Source organism: Poecilia latipinna, unplaced genomic scaffold, assembly GCF_001443285.1.
Source record: "Poecilia latipinna isolate Pla-1442-1.1 unplaced genomic scaffold, P_latipinna-1.0 Scaffold1242, whole genome shotgun sequence".
Lineage (NCBI taxonomy): Eukaryota > Metazoa > Chordata > Actinopteri > Cyprinodontiformes > Poeciliidae > Poecilia > Poecilia latipinna.
In genome coordinates this window covers 163469-191179 of record NW_015113858.1, presented here as the reverse complement: position 1 = coordinate 191179, position 27711 = coordinate 163469, and the positions used below count along the sequence as shown (strand labels likewise).

At 41.6% G+C, this 27711-nt stretch overlaps 1 protein-coding gene across 6 annotated transcripts in view; it reads left to right on the top strand.

Annotated features, from left to right (window-relative positions):
* The window catches only part of LOC106960918 (PH and SEC7 domain-containing protein 1-like), a 97491-nt gene that overhangs the window by 32329 nt on the left and 37451 nt on the right, over positions 1-27711 (top strand). For 2 of the 6 annotated variants that reach the window (XM_015054310.1, XM_015054311.1), the window contains exons 2-10: positions 1981-4248; positions 5134-5251; positions 6381-6915; positions 8309-8776; positions 17894-18091; positions 20412-20492; positions 21046-21158; positions 22327-22385; positions 23666-23755. In XM_015054310.1, coding sequence (XP_014909796.1) covers positions 2215-4248; positions 5134-5251; positions 6381-6915; positions 8309-8776; positions 17894-18091; positions 20412-20492; positions 21046-21158; positions 22327-22385; positions 23666-23755 — 3696 coding nt within the window. In that variant the 5' untranslated portion in view covers positions 1981-2214. Of the gene's footprint in view, positions 1-1980; positions 4249-5133; positions 5252-6380; positions 6916-8308; positions 8777-13211; positions 14419-17893; positions 18092-20411; positions 20493-21045; positions 21159-22326; positions 22386-23665; positions 23756-27711 lie in introns of those variants that run through there. The other 4 variants (XM_015054312.1, XM_015054313.1, XM_015054314.1 and 1 more) reach the window with 4 other exon arrangements.

The following is a 27711-nucleotide window of genomic DNA, read 5'->3' as shown; positions in this document are numbered from 1 at the left end:
GCTGTAGTAAACCACCAAGGACTGCCTGAGAATTTAGAAATGATCTAAGCCTACTCAAAGCCCAGATCTTGATATATTAAAGTGATGTTATCAAAATTTACATTGTGCATGTTCTTTTTTTTTTTTGTCTAAAAGCAGCTGAAGTGCTTTAAAAAGCCCACCCGGCCCGATTTTTGGCAAAAAGTTAATGCTTTTGGTGTCTGGAGAACTGTCCAATTGTTGAGTCACAATCGACAGGGCCCACGCTATTAGCAACCCCAGCCGAGCCCCGCCTGTCACCTAGCAACCCCAGGCTGCTGGGAAAGACAAGTGTTTTATTGTTGACTTACCATCCAGAAACCACTTGCTGAATCCTTGTTGGTTGTGCAGGAGGCTTCACTTCTGCTTTTCAAAGATGTACTGTTGTATAATTGTGCATGTGTTTACAGTCATTTTCATGTGCGGGTGTGAAGCAGCTTATCTGGATTTTAAGTGACAAGAGGCTCTAAAATAGCTCACTCTGAAAGGAGCTCAAAGTAATCTCATTATATAAAAATGATTTTGTCCATAAAACAAATGCACATGTTTTGTATTGCCCATAGGAGATTACCTTTTAACTCCTCAAACACACAACAATTAAAAGTGACCAGCTTAGACAAACGTCAGAAACTGGTAGATGTCTACAAAGAGCATCTCAGTAAAGTGATTTCAGCCTAAAGGGTTAAGACCAGCTCTTAGAGAGAAGGCTATCCTGCATTTTTCTAAAGAAAAGGCCTTTTTAGTTTTTTTTTTTTTTTTTTTTTTTTTTTAATTGAACGAAACAAGGTTAATTTTTCACTCTCCTTTCTAGAAATTTAAAATAAATTGCACATCGATGTGTTGATGTTCCTTTTGGATGAACTGAATCCTTATCCTTATTTTTTAATGTCTGTGCAGAGTCAGATCTGCCGTGAAAAGCCATATGTTTTATGCACAGGAGCCAGCTAAACTTGCAAGGCAAGCCAGAAGCGGGAAAGCTGAGCCTGACTCGTTTTGAAGTCGTGGCTAAAACAACAGTTGGGGTTAAAAAGAGGTGGCGGTCTGCCCATCTCGTGTGCCAACTGCTCTCAAGTTCCCATTGTTCTCACGTTGCCAGTTTCAACATGGATGTTGTCTCCCACTGCTGCCATACGGCAACTCCAATCTGCTGCTGCTGGCAGCAAACTGGGGCCCCGCAGCCATGATGGAGTGACTTTAATTTTACTGCACACTTCTGTTGTCTGCTGCAACATTGGCGTGAAAAGCCAATCTGCATGAAGCTTAGCGGTGTAACGTGACAGCTGCAAAGGATTCAACTCAGATGAGCTCAGTACAGAATTAAATGCTTTATTATGATGCTGGTCAGAAATACCCAGATCCATACATGTTCAGAACTGATCCTTAAAGCTGAAATACAACACTATAATATTTTGTTAAACTCAGCAAATCGCAGAGAAATTAAATACTTTTTGAATGCAGCAACAAGCTTCTGTGTGTTTGGTAATTGGTAGAGGACAAATAAAATGGATGACACACACATTTTCGATAAAGTTGAGGTGGCTTAACATCAGCCTCCTATCCAGTATCCTTTCAAAACCTGTTATAGTTTTTTGTTTTATTTTTAGTTTAATTTCTTTGGCATCTTCATGTCTCATGATTGGTTACATTTTCTCAAATGAAGCTCTCACTATTGTCAAAATTCTGCAAGAGTTGTCAAAATAAAAAACTTGGAGAGGTGAAAATAAAAAACTCTGATTTATAAAACAGGATCACTTTATGGAGAATCTGAGAGGACCTGAATGACTTCTATTTGAGTTTTGTTTAACATTGTTGAGAGTAGCATGGCTAGAAATCTTTGCATCTCATTTGGACAAAACTCTCACACTTGGCTTCTTTTAGAAAAGTGGGTGTTTTCACTTGTCTTTTACCAGCTTTTCACACTCATTTGGCATATTAATTACGCCTCCTCTCATTCATTCACAGGTATGAGGAGTTGGGAGCTGTTGGCGGCATCCCCTGGGCATGTTTTTGCTCTGTGTCTCTGCTTTACACGCAGACGATCTGGGAGGCAGAAGAAAGACCGTCTAAAAATAAACCACCAGCAGCAGAAAAACCTAATTCCAACCCAACAGGGAGGGGGAAAAGACCTCTCTTTCACCCTGTCTGAGTCTTTCTCCGCTCCGTTTCTGTGTCCTCATTAAGAGCCGAGGCGAGGTCATGTCCCAGTCTGGAAAAGTTCTTCATCTTTATGTGGAAGTGAGATCTGCCCCAGATCAGGCCAGGGAGAGCGACGAAGGGATTGCTCAGAGGATTCCAGTTGAGGACAGTCCTGCTGAGCTCCTCTCCCAGCTAGCAAGCCAGACGTCTGCCGGAAGGACCGCCACAAGTCCCCAACGCGTTCTGGACCAGAACCACAGTCAGTCTCCATCTCGAAACACTGTCAACTTTCAGCTCCAAACATCCAGCAACTCACCGTCAGCCACCAAACGCTGGGGCTCACCTCTACACTCGTCCCCCTTCTCTAGAAGAGTGGGCCGCCCTCTCACTCCTCCTGAAGGCCAGCGATCTGTGGTCAGCTTTAGTTACGTCGAAAAGTTCAACGTGAAGACGTTGGACAGTTCACGCAACTCCATGTGCGAGAGACGAGCGAGAGATGAGCGGTCCACGCCATCCCGCTTTCAGAAGCGTCTCAGTGACCAAGTGTGGTTTGAAAGTCCCGGTTCGTCGTGCAGCTCAAGCCCCAAACTGAGTTTCCAATCTCCAGAGAGTCACCAGCAGACCTTCTCCCCGGGTCTTCGACAGCCACGTTTGGATCCGATTGGCAGAGCAGCTACACAGACGGCCGTGGAAGAGTTCGGTTCGCCCTTACTGAGGATTAAACTGGCCCACGCACTCGACCTCGAAGCCTCCTCACGGTACGGTCAACAGCAGCGCTGCCAGTCCTGGGCCGGGTCACCAGTCCAGCATCAGAACATCAGAGTGAATCCCAAAGAGCTCACAGATAACAGTCAGGCTATTCATGGGTTGAGAAACATCCCTGGATCAGACCAGTCCGGAAAGGCGTTAGAATCAAGGTCCTCTGCCAACCTTCATTGTCCTCTTCAGAGTTCAACAGAGGATGGGAGGATGGCACAAAGTCCAGCTACCAAAAGACACAAGAAAACGTCTCTGCAGGAATTAATCTTTCAACCAGGCAATAACGGAGTTGAAGGTTTGAACCAGTTGAGCGGCAGCAAACCTTCGTCTCCAGCTCACAGTCCCGAAGTCGCCCGCCGACTAGCGGAGGAAGCTTCCAGAGTGTCTTCGATGTTGACGGAGGCCAGGAGATCCTCATTGCACAACCATTCTTCAGGCATGAGCAGCTCAAACTCTGGAGAGTCCTCTCCAAACGCACAGCACTTTAAGCAAACTCTGAAGATGAACATCCCTTTAAATGATCAACACATGCCAGCAACTGAAAACACAGACTCTCACCAGCCGGAAAGCTCCAACTCTTCTCATGGCACACGTCAGGAGGACTGCTGTCAGGAGGCCCAGCATCAGAGCTCAGTTTTATCAGCACAGCAGAGCTCCCCCGCACTCCCCTCTCGAGTCCTCCGACCCTCTCATCCGCCCACTGAGATCAGCTCTCCCATCAGAGACCCAAGGCTTCTCCAAGCTGAGCTCCGAGCACCAGAAAGCCCCACCCTGCATCGCTGCCAGCCTCCCCAGTACACCGGGGACTCCTGGTCCCCAAGCCTGGACAGGAGAGGAGACCTGAGCTGTTTCGAGAAAGGGGATTGCACAGAGCTCTCACGCAGGCTCTTCATCAACCAAAGCGTTGAAGAAGGGCCAGTCAGCTGGACATCCAGGCAGCAGTGGAGGAACCAGCTGGAGAACGAGTCTGGGTTCGAGTCTGGCGGTCACCAGCAAACCGGCCGACTGAGGCGGCCGCTCAGCCCCACGGCCCAGCAGAAACGGGCCGAACAGAGGAGGAGGGAGATTCTTTTGCTCGGGCCTGTGGCGCTGGACTCCGAAGAGGAGGATGAAAGCTGTGAGGACGAAGGGCACGGCGAAGAGGCGGACGGAGGCGATCCCAGGAGGGCAGGAGAATCTCCTGAGGCGGAGCAGAACGGAGTAATGACGGGGTCTTCCTCTCGGAGTTCCAGCGGCGTGACGGGGAGCTTCGGGGACAGAGACTGCTTGTCCCCAGAGTCCAGTCAGTCCAGTCACCAGAGCAATGAGACCGGTGTTGCCACTTCAGGAATACAGGTGAGCAATGAATTTAGAGAGTCCTCTATTAGTTAATGTATTAAAAACATTTGAAAGAATAAAAAACTGTGCAGAACATTAAATTAAAAACTTTTAGTAGCTGTTTCCAACAGATCATATTGCTAAAAACGTACTAAAGCCGCAACATCTAAATAGAAAAGTTTATAAGTTTAAGTAATTGAAAAAGTTGCATACTGAGTGAAATATTTAATGCATTTATTTCTGTTAAATTAGATCATCATAACCTTCAACAAATGAAAACCTACAAATAGAGTTACTTAAAAACTTGAACTTGGCTTTAGACCAATTTCTAGCACAAATGTCTGTCCATGTTATTGGATAAAACAGCTTCATTGACTCCTGCAGATGGTCATCGACTCCCTTTACAAGGAGGGTAAAGTGCAAAAGGTCACTGATAAAAGAAAAGCTGGATGTTCACATATATCCAGTTATATTAGTGAAAAGTTTAACGAAAGGAAAAACTGTGCTGAAAAAAGTTGCAGAAGGATAACTGGAGTCTTAAACTGTAATCAGTGGTAAAAGACTCCAAATCCAAACAGAGTCTGTGTATCACACAGTGCATAGGCTTTCATTATACTGACGGTTTTTGTATTAAAAACTCTTCTTTTATTGTTTTTATTTTAATATTTAAAAATAACTTATGTTTGGGTTTCATCAGCCGTAAGACACATACATCAAAATTATGTCAATGAGCGAATTAACCTCCGGTTAACTTCTGGTTCAATGTGGAAGCTGCTCCCTGACTCAACTCCCATGTAACAAACATCAGAGCTAGATTATGTTTTCAGTGAAGAGCACACTGTGAACAATCGTAATACGACCCTGCAGATTAACCCTCAGTTTGTCTCTGTTTGTTATTTGCAGACGGACAGTGGAAGTGCAGCTCCTGTTCCTTCTCTGCACTGTCAGAAGATTGCTCGGGCCAAATGGGAGTTCCTATTTGGGACCTCTGCAGAGGAAGCTACTGGCAAAAGGGATAAAAGTAACTATTGCACAAATTGAGCAAAGGAAATAATGAGAAACTTTGCTTCCATTATCTAGCTTTAACTCTTCGAACTAAAGTATTGGTTTTATGGAAAGATAAGTTACGTCACATGGTTGCAGTTTGACTTGACTTCTCACAGAATGAGACTTGTTTCTCTTTAAGTGCTGAAAAATCTTCTTACTGACACTTACTCCTCAAAGGATTACTATTCATTTAAATACAGTCTTAAAGCAATAAAGGTCATAACTAAAACTGTATGACCTCTTTCGCTTCTAGAGTTTAATATCAATACATAGATCTGGTTTTTGCAGAATCTACAGTTATTTCTACCTACTCTCAAGTTTACAAAACCAAAAAAAAGTCTTAAGAAGTCATAAAGTGCCTTACGTTTAACTGTCTTCATTCTAGGCCTTAAGAAGTCCAAATTATCCAATTTTTCCATTCATTTCAGGTTTTAAATTATATTGGCTGAGGTTTTAAATGTAAAGATGAATTGGCTGATTCATCGGTTTCCGTTTTTTTTTTTACAGTTCATTTGTGATTTGAATTTCTGGCTGAGTAACCTGGGAATTATTAATTGTGTCAAAAAGACAGACCACATGATGCAGTCAAGCAAGCAGCTCTGCTCGTTAAAATAATCTCACCAAGGTGTTAGGGTGCAATGACTTTAGTTGAACTCTAGTTTGTTTGCCTAGAAAGTCTGTTTTGTTAGAGGAGATGTGAATGTGTAATCAAACTCTGATGAGGACCAAGAAAGCAAACTCTGGTCTGCATTAAAACCCGGTTCTAAGTTCAGTTGAAGGGAACTCGGTTTGAATGGAAATGCAAACACCAAACGGACCGGAGACCGCTCCAAAAGCAGGAAGTGGACTATAGTGCAGGGCATTCTGGGTAAATACAACCAAAACAAACAAACAAGCAAGCTTAGCAATAGCGGGAGAAATGACTCGTAGTTTTTACGGACAAAAGAGAAATCATACAACCACTAAAATCTAGAACCTCTCCATACTGGTTAGCAAGATTTCGCCTAGAACTAACAATGTACACTCCTATTCCCATGATTGTATGCATAAAAGATAAATCTGAGCTCCATTTCCTCACATTATTAAATCATGCTTCTTGCTAGATTCCCTGGAGGCCTCCACAGCGCCCCCCAGTGGTAACTCCAGCGAGTCTCCCACCCCTACTCCTCCATCCTCGCTGCCTCTGCTGTCGGCCAATCACGACGTACAGCACGTGGAGGTCGAGCTGGTGACTCCTCCCCCTGCCGCGATTGGGACGTCCCCCAAAACGGGCATCATTCGCCGGACGCTGAAGTATTCCGAAACGGACCTGGATGCCGTCCCACTCCGCTGCTACCGCGAGACTGACATCGACGAGGTTTTGCTGGCGGAGCAGGACGACGGCGACTCCGCCTTCGGCAGCAACCGCAGCGTGCAGGGCACATCTGGGACGGGGAGCAGCCCTCTGAGGGGGCTGGCCTATAGGAGGACAGGTGGGGAGAAGGATCAGGGGAGTGAGGATGAAGAAGAGAAGGATGAGGAAGAGGAGGAGGAAGAGGAAATGGTGAGCTGGGCGAGCGTGAGGATGCAAGGCGACAGCAGGAAGCAGCGGTTTGCTGCTGAAGAGGACCCAGAGGTGTTTGGACATCTTCTGACGAGGTGAACAAGTTTCCCTCAGGCTGAAAACACACACTCATCGGCCACTTTATTAGGCACACCTGGCTAGTACTAAGATGGACGACCTTTGCTCTCTGAGCTGCTTTAATCCCTTACAGGTTGAACAATTCCTCAGTCCATTTCATCATAAAAATATCATGCAGTTCATGTGTTTTTCACGTCCCAAATGTTCTACTAGATAGAGATCTAAAGGCCACGTCGGCTATCAGACTATGAGAAACTTTTTTTCGCGTTAAAGAAAATAGTTTGAGGTTATTTGAGCTGTGATTTGGTCCGTTATCCTGTTGGAAATATGGAAATAAACATCAGAAAATTAGTGTAAAGTACCAAGAAAATATCCCCACAGCATTACATAACCATCACCATTAGTAACATTTCAGTTCTGGCTCACCAGCTGACTTGTAGCTGAAATCTAGACTCCTCAGACCAGATGGCATTTCTCCAGTCTCTTATTGTAAAATGGTATGGTGAGCCTGCGTGATTTTCAGCCTCAACTTCCTGTTTTTTTTAGAAATGTCCGAACCCTCTGTTAGAAATTCAACAAGCTGTCTTAACAAAGTCTAGATCGGGAGTCTGCAACCTTCGGCTCCGGAGCCATAAATGACTCTTTGGACCTTCCACAATGTCTCTTAATTATTTTGGCTAAAAATGAAAAAGAACCAACTAATATTTTTAAATTTAGATATACCGACAAATGCAGGTTTTTCAGTTTATTCCTGCAATATTTACATCGCATTTCCTCAAAAAAAAAAACAAAAAAACAAAACACATTAAAAGTCATTCTAGTGAATTTTGCTGTCATTAGAATTGCACTAAAATCTTTTTTGTCATTAGGTTGGAGTCTATGTACTTCTATATTATTAAAGTAATTTTTCATCCCACAGAAAAAAAAAAGATTCATCCTCTTTTTTCTCCATTTTATCTGTAGCTTAAATCCTGAAAATAGAAATAAATAGGTGGTTCTTAAAAAATGACAACTAATTAGTTTATATAAATATAAAATTACAAGTTGCCTTCAAATTAGTTTTATTTGGCCTATCTGACAATAAAGTTTGCTGCTGGACCAGATGAATAAATGAATTGAACTGCTGTCATTTGATTGGCTGGTTAGCCATCCATGCTAACAGGCAAGTGAAAAGGTGTGCCTAATAAAGTGGCCATTGAGTGTATATGAAAAGAAAACTGAGCTGCGGGGGAATTTTGCTCCAGCATAAATCTGGATCTGAATCTGCATGTCTCCTCCGACCTCATTTCCAGCTTGGTCGTAAACACACATGTTCACATTAATTATTCAGGACTCTGTCACTAAAAGTAGGTTTTCATCCTGGCAACATCCGATTTGTCCCATTAACATAAAAACCCTTTTCCCGTTTAGACCAATGGAAACGTTTTTCGACAACCACAACCCGGCCCTCAAGTCCCCCATCCTGGTCTCCGGTCCCCGCTGCGCCGCTGAGGATACCTTCAGCAGCCATTTTGAGAGCATCATGGAGTCCCACCGAGCCAAAGGGACGTCCTACAACAGCCTGGACAGCGAGGAGCTGCTGACTTCCAGCACCCAAACTGTCCTGAGCTTCGATCTGCCCACGCTGACGCCCGCCATCCACGGGCCGGTGTGCCAGAGCACCCGTCAGATTGTGCAGCTCAGCTTCGCCCCGTTGGCCCACCACGAGAGGCCCAGTCTGTCCGACTCTATCTTCACGGTGACGGGAGACTCGGACGCCACGCGGGCCCCCTCCAGTGAGAGGCTGAGCAGCGGCTCGGATGATGTGATGCCAAGAGGGCGAGAGTGTGCACAGCTGGGGAGCAGCTGGTACATCAACCCGTCTTTCTCTTTGTCCAGGTGGGTTCCCACAGCTGGTAGTCTTCTCCCCGAAGGGAAGGTCGCCCGTTACAGGCTTGTAGACGCCAACATGGTGGATGTTATCGTCAAAAAAGATAAACCAACCACTTCATCAACTCAGACAGTCAGATAATGTTATTTTATCCCTCATGGGGCACTTCACAGCTTCACATCTCACAAGCTGCATTCCCATTGACCTTAAAATTGCATAAATTGGAATTACAAAAATAAATTTGCCTAATGGAAATACGCCAATTTTGGAAAAACTCAGATTTTTCAATAAAAGTTTTTGTGCTAGAATGAGATGGTTTTTCGACTGTACCAAAAGCAGTGTAAGAAAACCGCAATGGAAAAATTTTTTCCGCATCATACGAGTCGCGTGACCTCGCATGAAAAAGACAAAGTGTTAGGAGGATGATGGCACAGTGTGTTTTTTAATGACTTATTGCAGCAACAAACTCTTAATTGTGTCTCTTATTTAATGGAACACCACAATTGCAAAATTGTCCTTTTGACACTGGTGGAATATCAACAATGTTTTGCGCATGTTTGTAATGAAAACGCAGCTGCAGATGGTCGGAAATCCAAAAATCTTATTCTGAGATTAGAACACTCTTAAGTTGTGACTTATAGCATCAGTGAGGTATTTAAAAACAAACTTAGAGCTTGTTTTTAAGTAAAGAGGCCAGATATATTCAGGCTGCAAGGAGGGGAGAGAGAGCAATACTCTAAAAGATAAGAGTAATGTAGAAGTTGCTCTCCTTTATCTTGTTGAGCTTTCAGTGCCTTTGTACTGAGTTGGCTGCTCTCTGGCACGGCAGTGGAAATTCATATCTGCTCCTGCTGTAAATCATTTCCTATTGCTCACAGCAGGAAAGCTTCAAAAATCCTTTGAATGTTGCTAACTCAACTTTGTATATTACAATTCCTAAAGACAAATCAGAATCGGTTTATATTATATTGTCAGGTAAAACAAGAGTGGATGTCTACCACAAAACTGTCATGGATTAATTTCCTAATTCTGCACCATCTAACTGCAGGGCATGTGAAGTCTTTTTGTCTGCTGGAATTGATATTGACAGAACAGCTTTTCATGGGTAGGAATATGATTATTATCATAAAATGTTCAGTTTGTAGTTCATCTGAGTCATGATGCCCACCTGGTCAGACCTTATAACAGTAGTCTCCAAAATCGCAGACTGTTGTTTGGAGGTTTCCACTGGATCCAGATTGATTGTAATTGAATTAGGAGTGAAACATAAATTTACGTTGATTGCTTAATTATTAGGAAAAATTAAGACAGTAATTTAAGTAAAATAACACATTTACTTGCCTTTTTCTCAATTCCCTCATTTGTGGCTCACTAGTTACAACAATGTACTTACTGAACCCTGTCAAGTGGTTGAAGTAAAACGCTAGCCAGAAACAAAGAAATGGAGCCAAGAAATATCCTGACAAGGAAAACAAAATCTAAAAAAAAAAAAAATGAGTGGAATGTTTTTAGTTAGAGTGGAATGGACTTATTTTAGCTTCAGTTTATTTATAAAGTGCCAAAACTTATGTAATCCAAGGGCGGGAGATGTTGCTGTTTCTGTCATATTGAGAGACAGAAGTTTATGAAACTTAAAAGATATTTACAACAAAAGCATAAAACCACTAATCATTGCTGTTGTTTTCTAAATATACTTTATGAGATGCTCGTTTCAAAAACCTGCTAGCATTATTGAATGTAATGCAAACTTCAACATTAAATCACCACTAAATGATTGCCGCTACATGCAAAGCCAAGTTCATGAACAAACTGTTTAATCCGACAGAGTCAGGAAAAACTATGAGCCAGAGAGTCAGGGAGAGAGCTGACTGATGTTCTGGCTGAATGGGAGCAAATCCCTGCAGCTGGGATCCAAAATCTGCCTCAAAGCCGGAAACCCGTAGAGCCGCAGCGTTTAAAGCTGTAGATTAGCGCCAATCACTCAGGAGGGAAGTTTTCAGGTGTGATTGCACATGCATCATATGAGGCCATTAAAAAAACGAAGCTTTAACAGGAAAAAGCCTTTAAACTGAATATAATCGCTGCTTGGACGCCCTCAGATTTTCTGCTATGTTCTGTGCTTTTAAGCCAAAGGTCTAAATTACAACTAAACCCCAAGATGTTTGTTTTAGATTGAAAATCACACAGGCCCTTAAACGCAACCCAGGTATGACAATATACTCAGTTTACTTATTCCTCTCATTCTGACCCTCACCTAAACGTTAGCACACATAACAGATAATGACGGAAAGAACCACACCCTTCTTATGTATTTTTATTTTAATTTATCTTATTTTTATTTTAAATTCGTAAAAATCTGCTTGTTTATTCCTTGAATTCATTTTTGCTTAGTCAAGAAGTCGTTTCTCCAGACATTTATTGTTATCAGCGTATTAAGTTAGTTTCGCTGCTCTTGGCAGTTGGCGGTTACCATAGCAACCAGTAACTGACAGCTGTTGCCTTCTGTAACTGACACTAACCACCAACTGGATTTCCTCTCTTGTTAGAATAAATACAGTGAACCTGAGTGTGTCTGTTGTGAAGTCGACCTGCTGGACCTGAGACGAGCGTAGAAGCTGAAGTTAGCTTCATCTTTAGAGTGGCCGTAGAAAGGCCATGTTTCATGTTGAGAATGTTTGCCATTTTGAATTTCTAAAACAAATACCTGCAGACATCTAGTTCTGCGACCGAGTCTGGAGCTGAACGGAGTGTGTTCACTGCTCTCTGTTTTCTTTCTTTGAACAACTGACTGAACAGCATCCAGGAGTTAATGACAGGGATGTGGACTAAAACTTTCCCTCTGGTTGGTCTTAAAAGAAGCTAACTGGGTGATTTGTTTACCATTTAGAGCTGAGATTGCAGGTTGGAAACTTTTGACATGCAGGAGAAACTAAAAGCACATTGTTGTTGAAAACATTCCAGGCCAGTGTTTGTTTTTATTTCTTTTTCCAGGAACTTCAGATGTTCCTGTTTTAACATCTTTGTTGGTGAAATCAGGGCAACTTTTAGACACAGTTGAGTCAAGAAACAAATGGAGATCTGTACAGAACTGTCAATGCTGGTTTATTTCCTGTGAGACCAAGGTGTAAAGTTTTGCCTGAATATTCTTCATATTCCCGCTAATATGCTTTTCCAGCAACTTTAGAGAATGTGTGTGTGTGTGCGTGTGTGTGTGTGTGTGATTTTCCTTGAAAAGAGCAGTGCTGCAGTGGCTTAAAGTGAAGGTCACTGCATCAGCATATGGTCCCATGCTGTCTACCACACAGATTACACAGGAATGTGTGGACTATTTCCTTGTCAGCGTGTGTTTTCATGCACCCGTGCTTTCATGTATAAAGGATAAGAGTGTAGGTGAAATGCATGTTTTGATTTTATGCATGAATGTGGGCTTTTTGTGAATGTATGGTGGAACAGAAAGCTGTTGCTGTAGCTATGAAGGACTCCCCTTGATTACTAGTTCCTGTATGCTGCTCAAGAGCTTTTTTTTTTATCATTCTGTCCTTAAATGAGCATTATCTCCACATGTCTTCACTGAGCTTGTATGACACGTTAAAGTCAAACTACGGTCGTTATCTGTTTGACTGTTTGTCATTGTCACAATGATTTACAAACTGACCGCACTGCAGAGGCAGAAAAATCAGCGTACTTGTTGCTTTGTCCACCAGAGGGCACCAAACGACAGGATTCATTTCTATAGTTGCCCGTTCAACAGGAGACTGGTTGAGTCTGGCTTTCAACTGCTGTAAGGTTTTGTGTGTGTGTGTGTGTGTGTGTGTGTGTGTGTGTGTGTGTGTGTGTGTGCGTTTGTGTGGCCTTGTATTTGATACATGTTCCTAACACACACTATGCTGTGTGCCATTAAAAAAAGGAAAAACTTGAGGAGAAGTGTTGCTTTTGGGCCAGGGTTGGGTTTAGGTGTGAATTGTGTTAAGGTTAGGGTTAGGCATGTACTGCTAATGGTTTAGTAAGGCTGAAGAAATGAATGGATGTCATTGAAAATTCCTGGTAAAGATAGAGAAACAATGTGTGTGTGTACTTGTTTAGCTATTCTTCTTAAGACCATTTCTGGCGTATTTATTAACTTTGTGAAGACTGATGAGGCTTATGGGGACCATAGCCCAGTTCTAAGATGGTAGACCTCTTGTTCAGGACGTAGGTTGCGGGTTAGGCGTGTAATAATGATTTGGACAGAAGTCAATACAATATCCGTCTGAAGATTTAACTAAATACTATCTGTGTGCTTGTAAGAAAGTAAGGAGTCCAGTCTGGAGTTTCAGCTGATACATTCCTGTTTTATTTGTTTTAAATATTTTTTTTTTGTTATATAGTCACCATTTCACCCCATTTTTTTAAGACTCTGCACACAAGAACAGGATTGAGAAGGTCAGTGTTTGCTCAGCGCTGCCCTTATCACACTTTGCTAAAGGCTCTGGAATCCAGAATGGAGACGATGTGGCAGATTTCCCCCCATGACCTTCTTCCCAACTCACAATTATGCATATTTTGTGTTGATCTATTACATAAAATCCCTGTAGAACATATCTGAGTTTTAAGACTTTTGCAAGAGCTGTAAACGTAGGAGTTTCGCTCCCCTTTGCCCCCACTCATTCCTTCGTAGACCCACCCTTTTCAGATGGTCTGGATTGTTGGACAGTGGCTCATTGTGTGGAGCTGCCAAGTGGACCGAGAGAGGCTGACACTGGGAATTCTCTCAGGACCTCTCGGCATTGTGTCTTCCCTTGATGAGTCAGTGCTAACAGGTGGGGTGGCCCAAACTATAGCTCTGGCGGTTAATCTTGTGGTTGGGAGCACTTCTGCAGGTCCTCATAAAGCACACGCTGTAAACAGACTCCAGTACAGCCTCAGACATTTACAAAAAACCCAAAAAAGGCAGAAGGAGTTCAGAGGCACGCAGCCCACAGATATCCAGCTGAAACCCGACACCTTCTAGCTTCTGTTTGATCTGCAGGTGTGTGAAAAGCTTTCACACAAATAAAATAAGTTTGTCGGGCATCAGTAGAGGGACGGGCTGTACGTAATTGGAGATCCAGTGAGTGAAAGGTATGAATCGAGGTGATTTTTGAGGAGATGCACAAGCCAAGTCTCATTCCAAGCTCTGAATGTGAGGTCAGCAGGAGGCACGGCGAATGTTTACACAGGGAAACAGGGAGGGAGAGAGAAAGAGAGAGAGGAGGAGGAGGAGTAAAATGAGGGAAGAGAGAGGAAAACATCAAACAGACTGGGAAAAGATAGAGACGGACAAACAGTTTGAGTGGGTATGGAGGCTTGCTGTGGAGCTCAGATGACAGGAAACGCAGAGAGAGGGAGGGAGAAAGTGGAGAAAAACTCATGAAGTCTCAGCCCGGAGTCAGGACGGAGTCAGACTCTGCCGGTCTCGGGGGGAGCCAGGACAGGTGTTTCTCCGCGTTAGGTCTCCGGACTAGATGGTGATGCATTCAGGGTACGATGCGAGGGGAAGGAGAGGGGTCAGTCGAAGGCGAGGTGGAGGTGAGGCATCAGCAGCGGCGGCGGCACGCTCGGCGCCCTGCTTTCAAAGTTCCTCTGCGGCTGGAGACGACCGGCATTTTACACAACGGAGATCCTGCCACAGGTAGGCCTAGAACTTGCCTCACCTGTTTGGTGAGAAAGGTGTTTACACACCAATCAGGCAGACCATTATGACCACCCACATGGGGAGGTGATTAACACTAGATGTCTAAATTATATAGATCCCATACACACAGACTGATTAATCTTAAGCGTTTATTTCTGGTAATTCCGATGATTATGACTTCGCTACTAAGTTAAACACAAAATGTACTTTCTCTGAAATTTATATTGTTGGACAAAACTTATATAAAAAAAAATCAAAACAGAAATGTTATGTTGCAAGCTACACAATTATGGTGAAGACTGCTGACTTAAAAGTTACTCACCAGAGAGTAAATAACACCCTGTACTAGCAGTGTCAGCAACAGAAGCTCAGTAATTAAGGAGCTGGCTGTTCAGAGAGTGCGGTATTCCACCCTATTTATAGAAAGTTGAGTGGAAGGAAAACATGATTAAAACAGGGCGTTAAACAGGGAAAACAGCACCCTTGAGAATATTGTGGAGCAACATCTATTCCTGAATAGAGAATTTATGTTCAAGAGCAAGATAAGAGAAACCAGACCGAACAATGCAGTGGTGGAAGACTGGGTTGTAGAGCGTCTTCAGATCTGCAGATCAACCCCACAGGAGTGTGGTCTGATCCAACAAATGTTGTTCAGATTTCTGAAGAGTTTACAGCTGGTTCATTGTTGACTTTTCCTCTAAAGTCCCCAAAAGACAATTCTATCAAAATTCAGTCATCCATAGAGGCCCACGCTCCCAATTAACAGTGTTTAAACGAAGCACCATCTAAAACGCTTTAGATGGGTTATGATTTAATGCAGCGCATTTATTCTGGTTGAAGGTTTTTCATTCTTTACTCATAGTAACATTAATTAAACTTATATGGTCAGTTTGATTTGACAAATGCCAATAGTGGCCAAAGCCTGCAGATGAGATGTGGCTTACATAAGGTTTCAGCTGACAGACTACTGTTGACGTTTCTTAAAGGTTCTGTTTGTTTTTGTTTATGTGGGGTTCTGTAGGGTAGATCTGAGTTGTCAGTATCTATGCAGCTGGATCTCACAACACTAAGAAAGTCAAGATCATTTGTTGTCTCGAAGAAGTCTGCCTCAACTATCCTGTTTTAGTCAGCATGATTTTATTTAGCTAAATTAGCTCTAGGTAATCTCCAACCCCCAAATATTCATGTGTTAGATTGGTCCAGTCAAAGTCCAGAGCTAAATCCTACTCAAGATCCATGGAAAGATGCAACACTGAGTTTGATAATGGAGAAACATTTCAGTCTGGATTTGCAAAGCTGCCTGAATAAAAATGCATGCCACACTTTTCAGATTTGTATTTGTGAAGCAAAGAACAGCTATGTCTGATTTTCTAATTATGCTCCATTTTTTGTTGGCCTGTCACATAAAATCAGATAAAATACACTGAAGTGTTTGTGACTTGACAGCATGTGAACAGCTTAGGAAACTTTCTCAAAGCGCTGCAGTGAATCTGGTGAAACCACTCATTCACATTTAATTTTATTTTGTAACTCTTGACGTACAAACGAGAGTGTCCTTGCCTTCGGCCGCCCTTTGAGAAATCTAAATAAAATCTTGTTTTCATACAGCGTTTGTTGAGTTTTGGATTATAACTGCCCACTGTCATTGTTTTCTTTGGCCAGCTGGCTCAATAAGAGACGTCACACAGCTCTTGATGAAAAGCCCCCCTGTCGTCACTACTTCCTCTAAATCAGGGGTGGCCAAGTCCAGTCCTCGAGAGCCACCATCCTGCAAGTTTTAGAAGTATCCTTACTCCAACAGACCGGGATCAGCTCTACAGAAGCCTGATAACGAGCCAGTCATTTGATTCAGGTGTGTTGAAGCAGGGATGCATCTGAAACTTGCAGGATGGTGGCTCTCGAGGACTGGACTTGGCCACCCCTGCTCTAAATCAACCCAAAGATCCCATTTCTCTCATCCACAGTTTAGCAAAGGCTATAAAAGTAATTCTCTTTCATCTGCGTGACATAACATGCTTAAAATACTAGTACAGTAGAATCCAGATGTAATGAGTTTGCACTTATGAACCAACCAATGAGCTTACTTTTGGAAGAGATGGAGGAAAACTAAAAGTCCAGCTATTATGGGTGATTAAATTTTATAATCAGAGTAAAATAAAACTTGAAATATTTTTTTTTTAAATCAAAATTTTTGTTCTCCTTTATACCATGTCTCATACTTCACACATATTGTCAACTTATGAGTGTTTTATTTATCAAATTTTTTTTTTTTAACTTACATTAGCTCCCATTGTGTCTTTTGGTACTTTTAACACCATCAAATAAAAGCTGGAACAACTGTTTAAAACAATATTGATGTGTTTTTTTATGTTAAAAATATTTTTAAACACTGTCTCTATAATCAATAGAAACATCTTTATTGGAATTAGGTCAATCAAACCCTTGTGGGTGCTAATCAGCTCTCTGTGTGTGTTTCCATTGGTAGTTTGAAGATCTAGCTTTAGTGATTAGTTCTCATTTTACATTTTTATTGATATTATTATTTTTATTGTACATCAATTTCCTGTGTAAATAATTGTGTTCCGTGTCAAGAATCCTCCTGTGCAAAAGCTAAAATGGTTGAAGTTTCATACAGTAGTGTCGGTGTGAATCGTCCTAAAGCTTTTGGGATTGGAGAGATCCGGTTTGGTTTTGGTCTTTGTCCGACCAGCTGCTAGTTTTAGGTAGTTTTGGCTAAAACTATCTGCCTGTTTTGGCCTAAAGAACCATTTGCATTTAGACTAAGCCACTGGTTTGCAATCTTTGGACAAAGTTCCTAAGAAGAACTCTGTCCAACGTTACTGGAAATGTCTTAAGAACTTTGTCCTGCTTAAGAGTGTAGCAGTGTTTAAAATATAAACCTAACACAAAATGCTAGTGGTTTTACACTAAAAGTGTAAGGATGAAGTGGCTTTTTTGTGGCAATAAGTTGCAAACAGCATGCTTTTTGACCTCATTTCCTATATCAAAATGGGATTTCTAATTGAAGAGAGTATAGCAACTGTGAAATTGTACTTCAGTTTAAAAATCTGAACAAATTTCCTACAATAGTCGATATAAAAGTCATTTTGTTTCGAAGATTTATGTAGATTTTTGGTTTCCTAACAAATCTAGTTCAGCTGGACTGAAGGAAAAAACTATCTCTTAGGAGTGTAAAGGTCAATGACCCCTGGGGTAAATGACGAAAAAAACAAAACAGTTATCCACTGCATAAAGAAGCCTCACTTCAAAATAAGATCATGAACTGTCCCTCGAAGGCAGAAGACGTCTGAATGACTGGCTTACTGAAATTAGTTTTAATCACCATCTAGTGTCATTCTTTTCTTTTGCCCGTTCTATTTGATTATTCTCCACTTTCTTTTCGTCCGCTTTCTCATCCTGAATCGTAATCAGTTTCATTTTTCTGTTTTGTCATTTTAATCATCCCCCGCGGCAGCAGGGAGAAGGCCCGTCTGGCGACGGACTCCGAGCTGGACCAGGACCTCAGTGACCGGCTGGGTCTGGGCAGCAGCGACACCCTCACAAACGGCAGTCACCGTGGCGACGTGGCAGCCGCCAAACGACTCGCCAAGCGTCTCTTTCACTTGGATGGATTCAGGAAGTCGGACGTGTCGCGCCACCTCAGCAAGAAGTGAGCCGCCACGGGTTTATTGTGCTGTTAAAGCGTTCCCCAATGGTCCTGATGAATGGTTCGCCAGGGTTTCTGAGATTTATCTCTCCGCTCTTTTGGGTTTTCACTGGTTTTTCAGTCCCCAACCAGGATGGCACCCTGTGCAACACGAGGTCACAAATGAGGAATTAACATGTTTTGAGCTAACAGCTACTTAGATTTATCTCCTGGAATCTAAAAAGCAGTTTTTATGTTTTCTGAGGATTTCTCTTACTTAAAGAACAAACGGCCCCAAATGTCACATTTAAAATAGGTTCTGAGCCCTTTGTTGCATTGTGACACAACACTTATTCACCTCTGGAGTTTTAGTTTTAATATGGCTTATAAATCAGATTTAAGTGGATTAGAAATAAATGTTAATCCATTAATTAATTTAATCTAATTAAATAAATCATGCTGAAGAAAAAAAATGAGTTAAAAAACAAAAAACTTTAAAAGTCAAATTTGTAAGATTACATGAAATTCTGGCTCATCCTAATTAAGTTTTCGACGTTGATGTCAGTCCATATTTACAGCTTATCCTTAACAAACTTGGTCATCTCTATGCGATAAAAAAAAAAAAACATCTAAAAGTAGACCAAAATGAGACTATTTTTCTTTTTTTGTGTGTGATATTAAAACATTTCTGTAGTGAGAACAGAGCAAAATGTCACTGTAAAGGGTTAACTGAGAAGAACTGAGAGTCACATGATCACATTCTTGGATGATATTGGATTTCGTCTGCTCAGCTGTTCGTGGGCCTCTTCTGTTTCGCTTCATATACAAAATATTTTCAGCGTGTTTTTATATCTGCAGGCGGCTCACTTTATCACCTGCAGTCTTTTCCTGCAGAGCTGCAGCGTTCCCTCGTAGAACGTGAAGTGTGGAGCGCAGCAGGTCTCGCTCCAGAGCCCGACACGTTGTGCAGCAGATGTGCAAGCTGCCCGTACACACATGTATTTATTTTTTCTTTGCATCATTTAATTTGGAGATTTATTTCTGCTCTTTGTATTTGTTTGTCAGAAAAGACTGTGACCATGAATGGGGTTGCCTCTCCACAGTCACATCTGATCTAAACGCAACGCTGGCTGAAAGATTTCCAGCATCTGAGATCATTACTGTGTCACTTGAGTGCAGTAGTTTCCTGGATTCTTAACATTTCTACAAATGTAACATCCTGCTGACATGACTCACAGAGTGTCCATTTCAACCCAGCGTATGCTTTATTTTTCTTTTCTGTGAATAATAGATCTTACTGTTGAACTTTTTATGTAGCTAACTGAAAACTTGCTGGAAATCATTTGTAGCAAAATGTTTAAAAACACTTTTTTTAATGCTACAGGCGAAAATGATAATAAATAATGTAGTTTTGTAAAAATATAAAACTACTAAGTGACAAATAATACTAGACTAGTGAAGTGGACAAAAAATTATACATGGATTTCAAAATAATCTACAAATGAAATCTGAAAAATGTAACAGGTATATTATGTGTTCAGCCTTTCCTCTGATAAACGTCTCTAGCAGCTTTTCACTTCCAGACTCTGAATCTGTCGCTCATTTTTCTTGTAAATCATCTCGAGTTCATAGAGATTTGATAAATCGGAGAACATACATTTTCAATCCTTGTCACAGATTTACAGCTTGATTTAGATCTTGACTTCGACTGGACCATTTTATGACGTCAACATGTTTTGATCTGAAATGTTTAGTTGTAGGTCCGGCTGGATGGTTAGAGGCCTTTACGGGATAAATTAATTTCTACTGAGATTAATTTTACTAATTAGAGAAGGACTTTTTTTCTTCTGTGTTTAATTTAAAGGTATCAGAAAGAGGTGTGAAAATCACACTTCTCAGATGTTTATTTTCATTTGAACTCCACATTTTGTTCATGCAGTTCAGAGGAAAATCAGTTTGTTCTTTTTCAGTGTTTCGCTTCTAAATTAGAGTTTTAAACGGATCTGCATTCGTAAAGTTCTCTGCTGCTCGATCCGCTTCTCTGCTGCTTGTTTGAAATGATGAGAGACATTTTGGGATTGAAGGATTTGTCTCACTGTTTGACAGGCGCGCCCTCGGAATATCCTCTTTTGTTATTTCTCTTTTATTCTGGCCTCCAATCTGTATCTCAAGCTGACTGATGGCACAAACAGAGACTTTTCCAGCAAACACAGGAAGCTCAAACTGTTTGAACGCTACACTGTTGTTGCTTTCATGCTCTTTTGTTCTCTTGTTTGTTCTTATGTTGGCTTCTCTTTCCCGTCACGGCTACCTAAATTTATTTGCGTCATGTGTCTGTTTGTAGCAACGACTTCAGCCGCATGGTTGCAGAAGAGTATCTAAGTTTCTTCAGTTTTACCGGCCTCACTCTTGACCAAGCGCTGCGGTAAGAAAGCCTGTCACGTCTTTTTAGCACAAAGCATGAATGCTTTTGATTAAAAATGAATGCACACTATGAATATTTCAAGTCTGGCTGTAGTTAAAGCTTCATTGTGTTTGTCTTATACTTTCAAAGTCATTGTCTGTGCCTCACAGTACTTTGATTCTGGCCTAAAACCTGGATTTTTAAAAATGTTTTTGTTGCATTTTCTGGCCCTGCAGGACTCTCCTGTGGTAAACACTGCTCTCTAGAGGAGAACTGTAATATTGCATCAATATCGATTTATTTTAAGGTTTTTAGACAAACTCTCGACTTTTAATGTATGCATATTAGGCATGCATCATGCATTCCTCAGACATTTGCACACTTTTAGTACTTTTTTTTACAGGGTGCAGTCATGAAAATCGTGAAAACTTTTAATCTGTTCAAAGAAGCAAAGGCTAGTGCATATCTGCAGTGCACACTGATGCTTGAACGCTTTAAATGAGGTCATGTTTTCTTGTGCATCCAGCTTTCTGTTTGTTAACCATCTGGTGAATGAATTGTGTTTGCGCTGCAGGACTTTCCTCAGGCAGTTTGCTCTGATGGGGGAGACTCAGGAGAGGGAGAGGGTGCTGTCACACTTTTCCAGACGCTACTTGGAGTGCAACCCAAAAGTCCTGCCATCTGAGGGTGAGCGCTGCGGGGAAAACACTCAGAGAGCCTTGAAAGATCAACTTATATTAGTACATGTACTGCAAAGGAAATTGTTTCTTTATAAAAGTGATCATAACTGGCATATCGGCTTTGAGCCAACGTGACGACAGAAATACTTGCAAGCAGAGGACCACGGAGACTGCAGCTCCAGTGCTCTGCAAAAGTATTTACACCCCTTTGGCATTTCCTCGTTTTGTCACGTTACAACCAGAAACGTCACATTTACTGAGGTTTTATGTGGATTTTGGTGGAGTGGAAGAAAAGTGACAAAATGATTCACAAATAAAAATCTCAAAAAGTGTGGCTCACATTTGTTTTCAGACCCCTTTACTGTGATGCCCAGAAATGAAATCCAGAGTCCGCGTTTTAAGGAAGAGTGTTAAGAGAAATCCCACGTTCAGACCTGACCTGTCTGCAGTTTCTCACATTCAGGACAAAGGAAATGGAGAAAAACATCTTTTTATATCAGAGCAGTTTTTAACTTTATATGTGGTAAAAATGTAACTCTTTCCTCTGAATACCATAAAAAGCATTGCTATTTTTGACAGACATTGCACCAAAGATGCACCTGAATGTAGGAATTCACGTTTCTGCAGTGACACAGAATCAGTATTTACAGGATCACTAACACAGACGGGAGCAAAGCCGAAGAAATCGAACCTCTGGGTGAAGAAAAGTGACACAAAGTGACGAAACAGGATGTGAGAAGAGTAAAAAAAAATACACAGTTTTTAGGCAAAACTTATATTCACAACCAAATTAAAAAAGCTCTCAGTTGCGGTAATCTATGGTTGTGGATAAGTGGTGACACTCTCCACAATTTATAATAGCAACCCACACTTTTCAGATTTTTATTTGTAAACTATTTTGAAAACCTCATTTAATTTTCCTCCCACTTCTCAACTCTGCATTCTCACTTGTTTTTCTATCATAAAATCCCAAAAAGACTCTAAAGTTTGTGGCTGTAATTTAGCAAAATATGAAACAGCTGAAGTTGCGTGATAAGCTTTATGTTCAAGTGTTTGCAAATATTCAAATTGCAGAGTTATGTAGCAGTAGGACAGATCTGAAGGAGAAATGCCAGGAAGCCACCACGGTTTTGCTCTGCTTGGTTCAACGAGAAAACCATGTTTTCATCCTGCAGATGCAGCTCATACGCTCACCTGTGCCCTGATGCTGCTGAACACCGACCTCCACGGTCAGGTAGGTCCTCCGGTTGAACTGGAGTGATGTGGACTGGAGATCCGATGTGGGAAAACCGCAGGTGATTAAAAAGGGGATTTGACCAAAATGAAAGAGCCGCAGTTAAAACACGTAGGCGTTTCATTAGCTGCAGAGTTCTGCAGATACGAACTGAAGCCGACAGCGCTCTGATCCGGGTCTGAAGGTTTTTTACTTTTGAGCCTCTTTCTCTTTTATTAATCTGTTCGTTTTACTGTCGCAGCCTTCTTTTAAAAATCTGGGTCATTGGCAGCTCTGCTCGGTGATGGCGCAGAGCTCTGGAAGAATGATTAATTAAAGAGGTGGGATTGGGGATCAGCTCTTACAGGAAGTTTCTGCACATTTGTTCTCTCTCAGTTTCGACCTCAGAGCTCACCTCTGGTGTAGGACGCAGGCAGCGGCTGCGCAATCACGATTAGAGTCGATTACTTAGTGATAACATTGGCTGCCTCAGAGGAAACAGAAGACTGTGATGAGTTGAAATCATAATAAGGCGTTATCTCGATATGATAGTTCAAATTAGGGGAAAACTGCAAATTTTAACATGTAAAAAATAAAAAATGAAGGACCTTTGCTTGTCTTGTGTCCTCTAGTGGAGGATTTAAGTACAACAAGTTGCAAGTCCAAAAGTTGAACATTTCTATCAGTATGACGTATTGAGTACAAAGTTAGTAAAATGTAAAAACAGACCAACAAAAGTCTTCTAATAGTGATACAGTGAATGCTAACTTATCCAGATACATTACAACTCATTTATTGTGTGTGTGATCCAGACATTGTGCTTGTTTTAATTAGACTTATTTAGATGTAGTATTGATATTACACACCTTTGATTCAAATACAGCTGCACTATTCGATCTGTGTGACCTGATCATCCACAAAATGTGCTTCGTTTCCTCACATTTCAACCCACATAATGTGTTTTTCAGTACGTCAGGGTTCGTGGCATGGTGTAGGGAATATTCAGCAGGGATTTAGTTTGGACGCTTTCACCTGTTCTCATCCCCAACCCTTTGACCTTGACTGTAGTCCAGCCGAGTAAGAAATAGAAATGAGCAGAATTATAGACTAAATTTGAAATATCAAGCGGCCAAGAAGCACACATTTTTTATCTCCTAATTCAATTTCATCTCATTCCCCCCCCCCACAAACTGGCTCTCAAGGATTCAAAAGTTCATGCCTAACATGTACTGTGTGGTAGCATGTGCTGGCTAGAGATAACGAGGCGTTTCTTAATATAAAATAATCTATTTATTCCCCAGAACATTGGCAAGAGGATGTCATGCACACAGTTTATTGGCAACCTGGAAGGACTGAACGGTGGCCAGGATTTCCCCAAAGACCTGCTCAAAGTAAGTCCTTCTCACTGTCCAAAAACAGCGAGCACGCATGTTGACATGTTGCACCGACGATAGCAGGGCGGCTGTGTGTGTGCGCGTCGGCAGCGTATTGTTCCTCAGATCGGTGCGGCTGACTACCTGTTCGGTCGACGCCGACTGCCAGCTGGCACCTACGGCCTCTCCAGAGGGCGCTCACTTCCTGGTTTCGGCTACAGGAGATTAATTGTAGTTTTGATCTGAAGACCGAGGTTGTCATATGAAACCAGCCGCGGGAAATCAGCAACTTCAGACCTCGTTGCTCTAAACGGATTACGACCCAGCAGACAAGGTTCAACCGGAGGCCTCGGGCGCTCTGCGGTAACATAACCCAATCAGTTTGGGGCTCCTGATAATGATGCTGTAGATATTATCTGCAGAGTGGTCCATCAACATGCCACAGGCCCACAGAGGGCCAGCCAACAGATTGTAATGGAGTATTTATAATGCATGAGGGAGAGAACAAGGCCGCGTCCTTCTGCTGCCACGAAGGGACCAAAATGAAAAGCTGCGCCGGCTATTAAGGGTAGATAGGAGCCGCCTTGTGGCCGCAAGCAGATGGAGGGAGAGACAAAGGGAGTCCTGCATCACTTCTCCTATTTAGGCTTGTAAAATCAAACAGCAGCCTTTTTAATCATCACACGTTCCTTTATTCTAGCTCAGTGAGACTCTCTTCTTCTCTATCCTCGAGCCAAACTCTCTTTTTTTCTCTCTCTGTCTTTGTCTGACTTCTTCTCGCTCCTGCTGGCTTCTTATCTTGGCTGCTTAGCTCCAGTACAGTTTAATCTCAGTCTTGCTGCCACCTTTCTCAGATTATCTTCACCTCCCCCTGTGAGTTCAGCTTTTGTCCCATTCAGGTTTTTTCTTTTTTTTCTTTCCTCAGCTTGTCCTCCTGGATTGTGTTGCAGCAGTTTGTCTCTATCTGCTGTTTTCTTTTTTCTGGAAACAGCTGCTATTTCCATGTGCAAAAGAGATGCTGCAAAACTGTATATGTCCACTTTTCTGTATTTAATCAGATTCAAGTAAATGTGTAAAAAAAAAAACCTGATAGTTGTGGGTCTGGTCCAGAAGTGGTTAAAAAGGCATAAAACTTTGTCCTGTGAGGGTCCTGCAGGAGTTTGGGTCTCTTTTAAGGGAATCTGCTGCTAACAGCTAACTGATTCGCTTTTAGCATTCGCTGAATGCAACACAGGAAGTCTTCTGGCAGTCACCTTTGACCTACAGTTTTCTTCTGGACATCGGACATCAAATGTTTAGGATTTGTTTACTAAACAAAGTAGATATGTTAGAAATTAACTACTTCCAAATATTTCATTTTTCTTCATAAAGTACAATTCAATTTGACTGACTAATATTTAAATTCATAGTGTACAGTTTTCTTTTTGAAAAATTCATCTTTTTTATTTCAATAAGCAACTTGTTACAGTTTGAATTTGCATACAAAAGCCAAAGACTAATGAATCCCCAGACCTTAAACTTCCTGTCAGGGAGTCGTGTTTATTTTAATCCAGTCTAACATTTACCTTCGTTGTTCTTTCTCCGAGCGTACTTTAATTTCTAAACAGCCTCTCTTGTTTGTTGCTGTCCTCTCTCTCTCTGCTATCGCTTCATAATTTCCTGCTTCTAAATGACTTCCTCCTCCACCATCATCAGCGTCAGTGATTCCCTCATTTCCTCAACTCATTTTCCAACTTTCCCATTTCCCCTTTCGTGCCTGGTTTGAATTTACACTAGGAATGAGCCTTTCAAATGTTTTTCTCTGTCCAGTTTTGAACCCTAAATCTAATAGTGCAGTACAGTCAGGTCCTGCAGCCGCAACACATCCTCAAATGTGACACTCCCGTCTCCGTGCTTCAAGGTTCGTCTTTTCTTCCTGGAATGTTGTGTTCGGTTTATATCAAAGATGTCCGCTGCTCTGGTGAGCAGAGCAGCGGACATCACGTTTACACTTGTTCTTGTCCCGGTTTTAGTCCATCGGATCATCTGCAAACGCCAGGTTCTTTGTTTTTCTTTCAAAGCAAAAGTTTTTTCCTGGCACACCATGAGAGCTAAGCTTGTGCACAGAGTAGCAACAGGAATAAGACAATAATATAGGTCACAAGATGATATTTTAGATTTTCTGGGAAACGTCTGTAACACTTTATTTGAAGGGGTGTGACTAATATGAGACCATCATAAATATGGCATAACACCCGTTATGAACATGAAGGAGTCTTTATGAATGTCTGACTGTTGTCATGAAGTGTCACTCTGTAAATAATGCAACTTTTAGTTCAACGTTGTACTAAAAGTTGCATTAAAGGTTCATTAAAAGTCCATTAAAAGTGCCAACTTTACATTAAATGGTAAATAATGACACCTTAATGCAAAGTTGGAACTTTTAATGAACTTTTAATGCAACTTTTAAAGCAACTTTGCATTAAAAGTGTCATTATTTTCCGAATGACACTTCGTGACAACAGCTATAAACATTCATAAAGACTCATTCATGTTCAGAAGAGGTGTTATGTCATGTTTATGACAGCATCATGTCAGTCTTATGCACACCCCTTCAAATAAAGTGTTACCAAAACTTATTTTGGCATCTTGTGGTCTGCTCTCATGGTGAACTTGGATGGCCAGACTTGGGCTTATTGCCATTGTTTCTAAATGTTTGTGACTTGTGGACAGTTTAATGACTGTCTACAGTTTATTTTTAGACCCATTTTAATCTTTTACAAGATCCATAAGATGCTACATCCTTCTTTTTGCTCTTTATTCTGTTTTTATATTCTATCTTTGTGTGAGTCTGTTTGCTGCTGTTGAACAGAAATGTTCCCATTGTGAGACAGTAAAGGATATTTACATTCTATTCTATTCTATTCTATTCTATTCTATTCTATTCTATTCTATTCTATTCTATTCTATTCTTAAAGTCTTCTTCACCAAAATAAAAATCTGAGCTTTAAATAGGCCATACCTATGAGAGTATTTATGTCCTAATCATTTGCACCTGATGCCACATCCCTGTTTAGTTTAGCTGTTTTATAAGTGCGGATAAGTGTGGGAGTGTCCTACTTTATCTTGACTAACAACTGCCATTTTTGTTGCATTTAACAAAAAAAAGTTGCTCATTTATTTTCTGCATTTTTCCGGTTTATTTATAGAACCGGCATTTCTCTATACTGCTTAAGCTGACTTTAAAATCTATGTGTCCCAGTACGTCAGAATATCTATTTTTAAATACGACATTCTACACATTAGACGTGTGTACTTTAGTTGTAGAAATGATCAGGACTTGCTCTCCTGGTGCCACAGTCTGCTAAATAAGCGTTCCTTCAACATCATTGTTCCTTCACTCCTCCATCGCAGCCCTCGTGATAAAACAAAGCTGCTGTTCGGTTACAGCAGCACGGCTCCCTGCAGGATTTGGAGCTCTGGCTGCATGCCCGAGCTTGTGCTTTAGTGAAAACTTTCTTTATTGCGTAGCTTAGAGATGCATAGGTTTGCACTCCCGCTCACTCTCTCCTCTCTGCACTGCTCAGGGCTCAAAGCTTGAAGTGGGAGCTAATGATGCTCTGAAGTAGGTTACCAGCCCGCAGTGGAGCAGGAGAACAAATTCTGCTTGAGTCGAACTGTAGCACGGCTCAATCAGACGCCGAGCTGCTCTCGTCAAACAGTAATTAGCCAGATTAATGCTATCGAATGCGTAGCAGCATTGATTACGACAGAAAAGGCTGATGACTTATTTTCTTTTTGCTAATGGGGGAAGAAAGAAGGAAAGAAAGAAAGAAATAAAGAAAGAAAGGAATGTGACTGAAATATTCAGAAAAAATATGGGGCTACAACTGCTGTTCTTATACAAAAAGGTCAAGATACAGTGTTGTGTTCAAGACCACCTAACCCGAGACCAAGACAAGACCAAGACCAGAGTGTATCGAGACCGAGACAAG